At 31.2% G+C, this 13,408-nt stretch overlaps 2 protein-coding genes across 3 annotated transcripts; both read left to right on the top strand.

Moving 5' to 3' along the window:
• The first annotated feature begins 1,128 nt into the window (after positions 1–1,128).
• On the top strand, positions 1,129–4,584 carry LOC101207123 (probable inactive receptor kinase At4g23740). 2 transcript variants are annotated; one of them, XM_031883380.1, is made up of 5 exons: positions 1,129–1,273; positions 1,390–1,468; positions 1,588–1,662; positions 1,912–3,224; positions 3,664–4,584. In XM_031883380.1, the coding sequence occupies exons 4-5, from the start codon at positions 1,991–1,993 to the stop codon at positions 4,320–4,322; spliced, it is 1,893 nt and encodes a 630-aa protein (XP_031739240.1). In that variant the 5' UTR covers positions 1,129–1,273; positions 1,390–1,468; positions 1,588–1,662; positions 1,912–1,990; the 3' UTR covers positions 4,323–4,584. The 2 variants fall into 2 exon arrangements, with proteins under 2 accessions (XP_031739240.1, XP_031739239.1); XM_031883379.1 differs by having other exon boundaries at positions 1,390–1,662.
• A 1,477-nt stretch (positions 4,585–6,061) lies between these two features.
• On the top strand, positions 6,062–9,274 carry LOC101207365 (ubiquitin-conjugating enzyme E2 10). Its single transcript, XM_004149405.3, has 5 exons — positions 6,062–6,244; positions 6,348–6,437; positions 7,360–7,487; positions 8,309–8,413; positions 8,871–9,274. The coding sequence occupies exons 2-5, from the start codon at positions 6,368–6,370 to the stop codon at positions 9,012–9,014; spliced, it is 447 nt and encodes a 148-aa protein (XP_004149453.1). The 5' UTR covers positions 6,062–6,244; positions 6,348–6,367; the 3' UTR covers positions 9,015–9,274.
• The last annotated feature ends 4,134 nt before the right edge of the window (positions 9,275–13,408 follow it).

Consider the following 13,408-nt stretch of genomic DNA (forward strand, 5'->3'; position numbering starts at 1 on the left):
TCCAAAAAAAAATTAATATGGATAAAATGTCAAATTCATTATATTTATATAAAAAAAGAAATAGCCTCATAATTTATATAACTTTTGTGGAAAAAAGTTTGAAAATTTTGGTTAATTAACTATTAAATGCATTAGGTATAAAAGGTCAATGAGGAAATAGAGAGAAGATGATGAGGGGAAAAAAAGTTTTGTGTGCATCTTAAAATTGAAACCCTTTTGTCAATTGTAATAATTAGTACTTTATTTAAAATGATAAGTTATGAAACGTGGAACAATATAAATTACAAATTTTAGTAGGTTGTTTTCAACTTAATCACTTTCTAAAATTAAATTCATTTGGAGCTTTTAATTTAGAGTGTGTTGGAGGTTAGTTAACATTTCCATAATTGAATACTAAGAAAAATATTACTACAAGTTTACTACCCTCAAAGTATCAACCATACTTTTTCAAAAAAATAAATACCACACATCTTATTATTTACTTATATAAATTTTTATTAAAATATCTTTTTTGGTTAATTTTTTTATTCATATATTTGTTTAAGTTTGATCTCTTCTATTTTAGAAAAATCAAGTTATTACTTCTTAATTATTATTGATTTTTTTAAAAAAAAACTTTTTGTTATCTACAAATTATTAGGGTTATTTTTTAAATATATAATAATGAACCAAAATATAATAAAATATTATCGTATATAATCGACATCTTAGATTATAATATTTTGCTATATTTATAAATATTTTTTTAAATTTTATGTTAAAATATAGAGAGTAAATTTTTCTTTTCTAAAAAAGACCATACTAAAATCAATATTTAAAGAAATTACAATACTAACTTCAAAATAGTAACGTTGGAAAATATTTAGTTTATTTTATTATACTTAAAAATATCTAGTATATCTATATTATAAAATTACCTCTACTTAATTTGTTTAAAAAAATAATGAATTAGAAAACAATAATAATAAAAACCAAAGGATGAAAAGATGTATTCAAATGATTAATTGAAATCGTTTAAACAAGTTAACATTATTTTAAAGATGATTTAAACAAGTTAACATGTACATTATTTAAAAGATATTTACACTTTGTTGTTTATTTTCATGATGAGTAGATTTGATGAAGATATGAATTCACCTCTCTTGTTTTTAAACAGCACGAATATTTTATATTATGAAACAACTGGTGTTTGGTTTCAATATTTATTCTTGATGGAGAAGAGGACTATCCATCAATGGCTGCAACCACCCTTCACATGGAAGTTCCTGTCAATGTGCCATAAACAAATGCCCTCCTAACAATTAAAATATACTTCTCTTCTTTATTCTTTTTGGACCTTCTCTCAAATCATTATCCAACATAACCTTTTTTTTTCCCTTTCTTCTTCAGAATTGCATGTGAATCCAGGCTACTTCTCTAAGGAAACGATTCCTTCTGAACTTCCATCGCCATCATTCCCAACGACCCAGTACGTACGGAGCTTTTCCCCAACTGTTTCTCTCATTCTAATCCTTCTTTTTGTTCTTTCTGCAAATCCCCTTTCTGGGTTTCATACCTTTCCTTAACTTCCAATTCAATTCTCCTCAGAAATTGGGTTGTTGAGAATTTTTGTAATAAATCAATCCTCTGCTTCCATTGGTCTTGTGGGGTTTTTTTTCAAAGGTACGTTACCTGGCGCTTGCTTGCTTTTACTTTTATGCGTATTCATGATGGTATAATGTAGTTTAGGTTTTGGAAAATGAAACCCAATTGGATGGTGAACTTATTTGTTGCTGATTTGGGTTGGTTTCAAAAGTCAACCTAGTAGAATTAGTTTAGTTCTTAGCTGAAATGTTGATGGGGGGGTGGGAGTTAATTTTAACAACTCTTGGGTGCTGATTGTGTCTTCTTCTATATGTGCAAATTTTGCAGGTATGGAACCAGATTTGTAAGATAAGTTTCTCTCACTCGTAGCTTATTTATCTTGAACTACTCACTTGTTTCTTAGAAAATGATGAAGAATAGCTTCATCTTCGTTGAAATTTTATTGTTTTTAGCATTTATCTCCTCGGGAGTTCTCACCGAGCCAGTTGAAGACAAGCAAGCCTTGCTTGATTTCTTCCATAATATCCCTCACTCCCCCTCTCTCAACTGGAATCAGAGTAGTTCTGTGTGCAAAGCCTGGACAGGAGTGTTTTGCAATTCTGATGAGTCTAAAGTAGTAGCCTTGCGATTACCCGGGACTGGTCTGCGCGGTCCGATCCCTGTGAATACTCTTAGCCGTCTATCTGCGCTTGAGATTCTAAGCCTTAGGTTAAATAGGATATCAGGTCCTTTCCCTTTTGATTTTTCGAAGCTGGGAAACTTGAGTTCCTTGTATCTGCAATATAACAAGTTTTCTGGTCCTTTGCCTTCAGATTTTTCAGTTTGGAATAACCTTAGTGTCATTGATCTATCAAACAATCTCTTCAATGGGAGTATTCCTTCCTCTATCTCAAAGTTGAGTCATTTGACAGTTCTGAATCTTGCAAACAACTCGTTTTCAGGCGAAATTCCGAACCTTGATATTCCAAGTTTGCAACGGTTAGATTTGTCCAATAATAATCTTACAGGAAATGTGCCTCACTCTCTTCAAAGATTTCCAAGTTGGGTGTTCGCTGGTAACAATGTTACTGAAGAACATAGTGCAATTCCCCCATCTTTTCCCCTCCAGCCTCCCACTGCTCAACCGACGAGAAAAGGCCGGCTGAGTGAATCTGCAATACTTGGTATTGCAATTGGTGGTTCTGTTATTGTGTTTATTTTTCTAGCTGTTCTTTTGACTGTTTGGTGGTTGAAAAAAGGGAAAGAAAATACGAGTCCCTCTATGGACCCCAAAAAGAAGGAATTGTCTGTGAAAAAAAGGGGCTTTGAGAGCCAAGAACAAAAGAACAACCTCAATTTCTTTCAGGATTCTAATCTTGCATTTGACTTGGAAGACCTGTTGAGAGCATCTGCCGAGGTTCTCGGGAAGGGAACCTTTGGAGTGAGTTACAAGGCAGCTTTGGAGGACTCGACAACGGTTGTAGTGAAGAGGCTGAATCAAGTGACAGTTGGAAAACGAGAATTTGAACAGCAGATGGAGTTGATTGGAAAAATTAAGCACGAGAATGTCGTTTCCTTAAGAGCATACTATTATTCAAAGGATGAGAAACTCATGGTCTACGACTACTATGGACAAGGGAGCGTGTCTGCAATGTTACATGGTAAGCATCATATCGCCTTCCTCCAACTGTTATTATGGTTTTTTATTATTTTTTGATACGTTTTTAAAGAACTGATAAAGAAGCGGAAGTTTTGTCCAACGGTGATGGTAGTTCACTTTTTCTTATTCAAGAGTGGAGATAATTACAATTTCTTGCTATAGTTGCTTCTATCAAAGTCTAAACACTAACCATTGCTAGCTCTCAACTATTGCTACACAACTCTTGCTGCTTTCTACAAATTTCTAGATCACGAAAATAAACCATATGAGAGCTAAATGGACTGATTATTTAGATTTACAAGCTAGAGTTTGGTAGTACTGATTATCTAACTTGAGAAGAGAAAAAAACGAGCCATTCAAATTGCTATTCCAAATACTTATAATGGATGAATCTATCTTTTGAAAAAATTGTGATGCACTAACCCAATCTAATATTGCAGGCAAGGAAGGGGATGGTTTACGTGTGTTAGATTGGGATACTAGGATGAAAATTGCCATTGGAGCGGCTCGAGGTCTTGCTCATATCCACACAGAAAATGGTGGAAAATGTACCCATGGAAATGTCAGAGCCTCAAACATCTTCCTCAACTCTAAAGGATACGGTTGTGTATCCGACGTTGGCTTGGCTGGGCTAATGAATTCAATTCCACTACCAGCCACAAGAACCCCTGGTTACCGAGCGCCTGAATTGACCGACACTCGGAGAGCATCAGAAGCAGCTGATGTCTACAGTTTCGGGGTGGTGCTACTGGAACTTCTGACTGGAAAATCTCCCATACACGTTGAAGGTTGTAATGAAGTTGTTAATTTAGTGAGGTGGGTGAACTCTGTGGTGAGGGAGGAATGGACAGCAGAAGTGTTTGATGTTGAGCTTCTCAGGTATCCAAACATAGAAGAAGAAATGGTGGAGATGCTGCAAATTGGGTTGTCTTGTGTTGCCAAAATGCCTGAACAGAGGCCAAAAATGATCGATCTAATGTTGAGAATCGAGCAAGTTCGGCAACACAGTACAGGAACCCAACCGTCATCAGGGTCAAAATCAGCGTATTCAACTCCGGTTCATGTAATGGAAATCGGTTCTTCCTCACATTTACCTTGAAATCTTTGTTCTGTTACACAGTACATAGATTCTTTTGACCTTCTGCTTTCTATCTATTCATTTAAACTAGTTGAATTGGGGGCTTAGTTTTGCTTAAGCCTTTTGGACTTTTTGAGGTTACTAGTTTAGACCTCGTCAAGTTCAATATCTCAAATGTTTATTTATCTTTACAAGTTCAATTTTTAGTACAAATGGAAATTTGCATATTGGTTATGACTTTGGTTTTGAGCTAAGAGATCAAAGTTAAAACGCTTTTCATTCCCATTTGTCATTATTGGAAAAGTAAAAGCAATCTTATTTGACTAGAGAGATCTTAAAAGATTTGGGAAATTTTTTCTAATACCCTTTTCAATCTTCCCTCCTTTCTATCTAATCAAGTATTAAAAGATACTTTTTAAAAAAGGTACATAAAAAAAAAAAAAAAAAAAAACAAAGTACTTTAAAAAATGTTCAAAATTAGTTTGCATATTTTCAATAAATTTGAAAATCATTACCTATCGTTAGTTTATGCTTAAACAAAATTTAGTCTTAGATTACCTTACCAGTTTACTCTACAAAACTTTTGAGGTTTGTATCTAACATATATTTTGACATTTAATTTGTTTTTGTTTGACAATATTTGGGATGGGAGAATTAAACGGTGTCTCAAAGAGTTTCTAATATATCTATTTACATGTTGGACATAATTTTGAATTTATATAAATATTGAACCCAAATGATAAAACTATCCACGTTTAGTATTGATATTAAATAATAAAAGAAGCGGAAAGTAGAGACATCCTGCATGTTTCTAATTATATATATATATGATGTATTGCCCTAAATATTTTATTCCATATTTTATTATTTTATATTAAAATTTATCTATTTAGTTTATTAATTATTTAATATATTTTATTTTCATTTAATTTCAAAATTGTCATTTATTAGATATAGCATGTAAAGATGGTATATAATTAATTCGGTTATGGTAACATTCTAATCAAAATTTTCTTTCTATTTTTTTTTTTGTTATTTTAATTAAAATTTATTCCAATATATTTTCTTTTGTTCGATCTCTCTCAGTTCATTCTTTCTTATTTTATTTATCTCTAAGTTTTTTCGTGAGTGTATATTTGTTTCATAATATTAATTTTGTTTGTGAAATTATGAACGATAGTATTTCACTAGTTCTCTGATTAAGAAAATTTAATGCTAATGAAGTATATGTTGTATAGTCTTTTTTTTTTTTTTTCATTTTGCAATGTTTTTTATATATACCTCTTATTTTACTAATTTTTGTTATTTATAATAATTATATTAGATCCATTTTGGATAAAGTTAATTTAATAAATTGTTAGAAACTTATTTCTATTGAAATAGACAATATATACCATATGTATTTTAAAGAATAAATTATGATATCTAGCCGAATGGTATTAGCTATCGAACATTATAAAGTAGTTTATAATGAATAGATAGAAATAAAATGTATGGTTAATTTTCAATAAATTAAAAAGATTATTATAAACTTGTGGTAGCGATTAGTGTGGTGAATGATGGTTGAGAGGCCGTAGGGTAAGAATAAAATGGGCCTGGAAGAGAGGCCCAATAGAGGCCCCAATCAGAGAAGGGAATAATTTTCTTCGGCGGCAGCTTTCGGCGAAGGAAGATGGTGCCGTGGATGAAACGCTAAGAAGGGCCCACATAATTCTCTTTAAAAATATATATAATAATGTAAAATAGAACCAATAAAAAACGTCGGCTTTGTGGAAGAAACGGTTCTATAAAATTCATTCCGCACCGAATCACCATTAGTTTTTTCTTTTCCCATTTCCTTCGTCGCTTCTCATCCTCATCCTTTCTTCGTCTTCTTCACAACATCAAACCCTCACACCACACCCTAAAGCTCCCTCACCTCAACCCTCCTCCTCTTTCTCTTCGTACGATTTTCTTATTTTTCTTTTTCTTTTTCTTTTTTCTCATGTTTCTGGACCACTTTCAGCTTTGATCTGATGTTTTGCGTTGCGATTCTGGATCTTACAGATTTTTGTTAGCTTTTGCGGATGGCGTCGAAGAGGATCTTGAAGGAACTCAAGGATTTGCAGAAGGATCCTCCTACATCATGTAGCGCTGGTATAAAATTATTTTTCTTTTTCTTTTTCTGCCTTGCTGTGGGATTTTCCCCCTTTTTTACTTGATTTAGATTGTTTTGATTGCCTTTAATTTCATTGATATTATGATATTCATTGCTTTATTTTGTTGCTTGCCTTCATCTGATCTTCTCTTGTGTCTGGGATTTCTCTCTTCTTTTTTTTTTTTCTACTTGTTGATTGTTGACCGTTTTTCTACTTGGTGATTTAGGCAGAGTTTTTTTTTTTTTTTTTGGTCTGAAAATTTTAGGGGTTCCTTTACCAACTGCTAGAAGAATGATCGTTAGATCATGGTTTTCGAAATGGAAATTCAGTCAACGAATCCCGTATTTAAAATATATCAGAATTTGGTTCTATTCTGGGGCTGAATATCTTAGTTGTCCAAATTCTTAAATCATTTCCTCTGAAAGTTACCCTTCGACCCTTCGACCTTATATGTTTTGGTGTTATTATTATGCATGGTGAGAAGATGTGATGTTTTCGTTGCGTTGTGAACGTTATTGAAGAAAGTCTGTGCGCTTTAGCTTGGGATGCTCACATCTGTAGCAGAAGTTTAGACATTTAAGTTTGTACTGTGCTCATTTTTCCTTTACGTTAAATTGCTAATTATGAAGAACTTCTAACTCCTGGTAACCTTGATTACTTCTTGCTTCTAAAAGCAAAGTTAGCTTGACGTTGATTGATTGGACATGACTATCCAGGTGTTGACCATAATGATTCGTTTAACCCTTGTTGATGAATTTATGGTACATGCTTTTGCATGAGAAAGAATACTGGGTTTGAGGGGCTACTCTTCTTTTTCCTAAGATTTATTTGTACCTCTTGCTCTTAGTACATCCTAAGTAGTTTTAGTATTTATAACAGTAGTTTTCTGTTGATGCCCTGACTCTTAAGTATTTCCTCAGGTCCAGTTGCCGAAGACATGTTTCATTGGCAAGCTACCATAATGGGTCCTCCAGATAGTCCTTATGCTGGGGGCGTTTTCCTTGTCACCATTCATTTTCCTCCGGATTATCCTTTTAAGCCTCCAAAGGTATGCCAGTTTCATTTAAACAGATATTTTTTATTGAACTTGTGTGTCCTAAGATTTCTGGCATATGCTAATGATTCTTGGTCTTGCTTCTTATCTTTCTTGTCTGATCATTAGGCTCAACTATTGTCAACTTAAGGGTCTGAGTTGGGTAATTTGTTTGTAATTTAGTAATACAGTAACAGAGTGTGCGTTTTGATATGCAATCATGTACTTACACCTTTAGTTGATAATTATTCTAATATGCAGGCATTAGTCTTTTTATTCTGGCGTAAGTTCTCCAAAATTGTTAATGCATTGTCTTGAGTCCACTTCTCTACTATATCAAGGGTAGATGTTTAGTCTGTTTCTTGGCTATTTTTTATTTTAGAAGTATTGACTGGTGTCTGAACCTTTTTTGTAATTTCTCTCCAGGTTTTATCATTTTATATAGAGTTCTTATGCACAGCTAGGGGTGGGTGTGTGTGTGTGTTTCTTTTCATGACCTTTTATATTAGTTCATTATTCTCAATGAAATCTTGGTTTTCCATTAAAACAAACATATATGGTATGTGGCTGAACAAAAAACATATATGGTATGTTAGCGTGGAGGTCAATGGCATTAATGCTGTTTATGTTAGATTGTTTGCCTTCCCCTGTCATCTGTTTGTATTGCGTTTGGTTATGAAGTGGGCATATGGGTGAGACAGCTTTATCAAATAGATGGTGGCTCGTGCCTTAAGGTTTATTGCCTAAGAAAATTAGTGACACTTCTGCATTTGTCGTGTTTTGAAAATTCTGGGATCTAGCTTTCTTATTTCTTCCACTCACGATTGAATTTGCAGGTGGCATTTAGAACAAAGGTTTTCCACCCAAATATCAACAGCAATGGTAGCATTTGCCTTGACATCTTGAAAGAGCAGTGGAGCCCTGCCCTAACTATTTCCAAGGTCAGTCCTTTCACATAAAAGGAAAAAGAAAAAAGAGGTTTTGTTGTGTTGTGTTTATGACTGCAAACTTTGTTCTCTGCAAGTTCAAACTAGTTTGATGACCTATCTTGACGAACTTTTCGTCTTGCTAGTTCCTATAGGCTTTAACCTTAGTTATATCTATGCTTTCATCCCACATGTCTTTTGAAAGATGGTACAAACTTAGATCGTCGTCTCTTCTCCCAATTTGAATAGGAGAAATAACTCAACTAAGAATGAGGTTTACCTTTTTGCCTGCCTCATTGGTGCTATAGAATGTTACCCGTTTGACCTTGTCTCCATCAAGAATGTGTGGCTCTAGTTGGGATGGGATCATCTGTCACTCCCTCATCTTGATATTTTACCTATAATATTAATAAATGATGTGTGTTGTGCCATGGCTACTGAGATGCTATTATTATTGTGTCGTTATAACTAGGTCTTACTTTCAATCTGTTCACTGTTGACGGATCCAAATCCGGATGACCCCCTCGTGCCTGAGATTGCACACATGTACAAGACTGACCGGAACAAATATGAGACAACTGCTAGGAGCTGGACACAGAAGTACGCCATGGGCTAAGCGATGGTGACTTTAATGATAAATGCATTTAGATTGTCCCAATTTTTATGCTCTCACTGTCTGTTCTATATATGATGAATGAATCCTTTATCTCTCGGTCTGTTGCAACCATGGTCGTATGCTGATGCTTGAGCAAAGAAAGGTCGTTAACATTTCCCCTTTCATTCCAATTGGAAAATATTTTCTTATTTGGTTGTGTGGATTAATATAATACAATATATAGGACACTGAAATGTATCTTCGGTTCCCTCTTTCTTTTTTTCTTTTTTTCTTTTTTTTTTTTTTGGTTATTTTATGCTCTTTTTTCTTCGCTGTTCATACACCAGACTACACATTTGTACATTTCATTTCAGCTGATTGGTGACATCATTTCTAACTTTGAGTTTTTTTAATATCATTTCTTTAAATAAAACAAATTTGAAATGTTTGGTCAATTCAAACTACATATTGATTTTCTGTCATTCTCTTGACTTTCAATTCTTGAATGGGTAAATTTCAAGTTTAATGTTTCTGTCTAATAGATTTTTTTTTTATCAAATTAAATTATTATTTCTTAGAAAAAAGATTGCCCTTTTATTGGTCATATGATCGGAATTTTAATATCTTACTGGACACAAGATTAGATTTTACAAGTTTTATATAAATACTTAAAATTTTAAAATATAATAATGGGTCATAAGGGCTTGTCTTAAGATTGTACAATTTTTTATTAGTTTGGAAATTGTATTTTTTGGTTCCTTTTTTCTTTTTTTTTTTTCATCAATTAATAGTCTATTTTATGGTTTGAGAATTGTGGAGATACACAATTAAACCTCTAATATTGAAAGAAATTACAAACCAATAATTGAGTTACTTACAAAGTGTTCATATTTGGGTCTTTGTTCTTTTAAAAGATTGTTATGGTTTATACTACTATATGAAAGTTTTACCTATGGACGTAACTTTTTTAGCATAATTTTGGGAGAGATTATTTTAAGTAACTCTTAAAAATATTTATATAGTAAAATATCAATCAGGTAAAAATAAAGATCAATAGTAAATAGAAAGAAAAAAAAGTTGATGGACAAAAATGAAAATGAAGGGGTTGATATGGCCTTTGTTCTAAACGTGAAGAGAAAATGTGTATGGACCCAAATGGAGATGTCAAGAGTATGGAAACAAAACGTAGAAAATACATTCATAATTTCCTTTTCTAAAATTACTTGTTTTATACTTACAATATTTAATGAATTCTCAATACTTAAAAGTATGTCTCGAAATGAAATTGCTATTATTACAATTTTTCAAGAGTTTGAAGTGAAAAGGAAGTTTTTTCTTAGTTCAATAATAAAATTCAAATCTATGATAATTTGGATAAATAATGTAATTTAAAAAAATAATTATTGAAATATTGTAGCTCTAAAAATATTTACAAAAATGTGCTACTTTTGCTTTCTTTCTTCAACGTCTGCTCTGGGTAACGTAAGACATTGTCTTTTTGTTTTTTAATTTAAATTTCGTTATTATTTTACTCGTGTTTCTCTCTCCATTTGTTTTGGTTTTAAAACTTTTGTTGAAATTTAAATTCTATTATTATCTTTCTCCTCTAAATAATATTTCTAAATAATTAAATAGTTATATCAAATCATATTCAAATTTCAATTCATTTATTAGATTATATATTTTATCTTTTTTATTTTTATTTGTTATTAATTTTATAAAAATTTATAGTTGTATTGTTAATTATTAAAAAATATGATTTTTGAACCGTTTTTAAATAATGATACGTAGTTGAAAAAGTTAAATGTAAATTAAAATATTTTTCATAACCAAATTGCATTATTTAAAAGATAAAAGAAAATCAATGCCTTCCACAATCCAGAGGTCGTTGATTTTGAGCTTGTTGTTGCCGTCGACTTTGAATTTTATGATATTCTAGCTCCTTCATGATTCTCTGATTCTTATTAGTATTCTTGTCAATTTGATACCTCTACACGTGCTTCTTAGTACAAATGTTTGTTATATTCTCCATGTCCATGCATGTAAAAAGTTTATGGGCCGACATTCATGTATGAAAACGACGGATTGATCCCTGAATCATAATATCATGCACTGACATCAAAATCACAATATTATGTTCCAAATATTGGCATCATCATCATCGAACTACCATAACAAGTTTGGTTATGCGTATATGTCATAGGGAGGCATTTCTTCCACATTGTGGTCAACTTCTTCGAATTTAGCTTCTTCCACTCGAACACATCCCCTATGAACTAGTGAAGGTACAGTAGGTAGATCATACATATTATGTATCTCCTCCATGTACCTTTCATTATTATTACCTGTATCAAGGATTTGTTATGGATCATCTGCAATATCACGAAGTCTTGTGTTGAAATCTTTGTGAATTGTAAGAAAAAATAGATATCGTCGATTTGTACCTAAATTCGTTGTCATGTGCATGAGTCTATTGCTCAATATCAATGTCTTCGAAAAAGCTCAAACAGTTGCTGTTAATTCGCCTGATATCTTCAATTGTCTTATTATAATTTTGAATTTAAAATTGACATCCACACGATATACAAAGTTTTTAAATGTATTAAACTTAAACATTTTATTGAAGTTGTTGACAAAATAACATGTAAAATCATAACAATAAAATCATAGATCCATTACTAACGTGTAAAACTCTAAATAATGTAGTAATATGTGTATAGTTTTAATATAAAAATACAACCATAGATGTACTAATTATATGCTTCTAATTAATAATTTTCTTACCATATAACATTATAGATAATTATTAAAGAAAAAGAAACTTACCAATTGAATAACGATTATACTTATTCCTCAAATTGATAATGATTCTTTATATTTATATATATATATATATATATATATATATATATATATATATATATATATATATATATATATATATATATATATATATATATATATATATATTAATCCAATCCTATCACACTATCAATTCTGTAGTCTTGTCTGATCAATTCGTAGTTCTCAAGTAAAAGTGGCTCATTAATGCATTTTAATGGGACATCTTGTTTTAATTATTTGATCACCATATTAAGTGTAGATACCGTATTTTATCATATATTTATTTATTATAAAAGAAAAAGTAAAAGAAAAAGAAATTAAATTTGAATTTGAATCTTAAATTTATATTTTAAAAAAAACAATAATAATAATAAATACATTTAAAAATAAATAATAAAAATAAAAATAAAAGATTTGTTTCCTTCCTATTTTTTCTCAACCATCCCTTTTTCTTCGTCATCACTCTCCCACTTTCTCTCACTCTCCACTTTCTTTCTATTTCTCTCTAGTCTGCACTCCATCTCGTGATCTAAAAAAACAATGGACTTTGCCCTATAAAAAGAAAAGAGAAAAAAAGAAAGAGGAGAATTTTTTTTTTATTATTATTGGAGGATTTAGAAAGAGGTGAAGAGTGAAAGAAGATCAAAAGGAATAACCTTTGGCATTTAAGGGCAGACCTACAGGTAAGTTTTTTTTTTTTTTTCTTTTCCTCTTTTTATTCTTGTTTGATGATACTGCTTTTAATTATGAACTACCGTGTTCATCATTGTCCATCATTTTACCGTCATTTGACATGTTGATTTAAATATTTGTATTTTTTTTAATACTGAGCATTCTACCTTCTATTATATATTAAATTTTTTATTTATTTTTTTTTAAAATATTGAGCATTATGTTATGTGTTAATTTCTTTTTAATTGTTGGGTATCCATTGTGTTAATTTCCTTTTCTTATTGGGCATCCATTCTGTGTTAATTTACTTTTATTATTGGGCATCCACTATGATCCATTATGTGGTGATTTCTTTTCTTATTGGGCATCCATTCTGTGTTAGTTTCTTTTTAATTAATTAACATGATATTTGTATTTGGATACTCATTCTTCATTGACACCAATTTTACCGTTAATTACTTATATCCATATGACATGCCTTAATAATTATGCATAATTTAGCATCCTGTATTTGGTAATACTCATTCTTCATTGGCACCCATTTTACAATTAATTACTTATATCCATATGACAACATGCCTTAATAATTATGCATAATTAATCAATTAGCATCATGTATTTCCATATATCCATATGGCAGTACTGCGTTAATAATATCCATTTACTATCCATGTTAATAATCCATGATATAATTAATATTTGGCAACACCCATTTTTCATTTGGCCTCTTAATTAATTAGCAACTTGTATGTGACATTTTCACTCACTCATTCTAATTATTTGCATGATGTATTAATTAATCAGTATGCATCTAACTATAATTATTTGATATTCATTTTGGTGTGATTATTTATTTGCATATCGGGTCAAACCTACTTTGGCATTCAACTGTTAATTAT

Source organism: Cucumis sativus, chromosome 3, assembly GCF_000004075.3.
Source record: "Cucumis sativus cultivar 9930 chromosome 3, Cucumber_9930_V3, whole genome shotgun sequence".
Taxonomy (NCBI): Eukaryota; Viridiplantae; Streptophyta; class Magnoliopsida; order Cucurbitales; family Cucurbitaceae; genus Cucumis; species Cucumis sativus.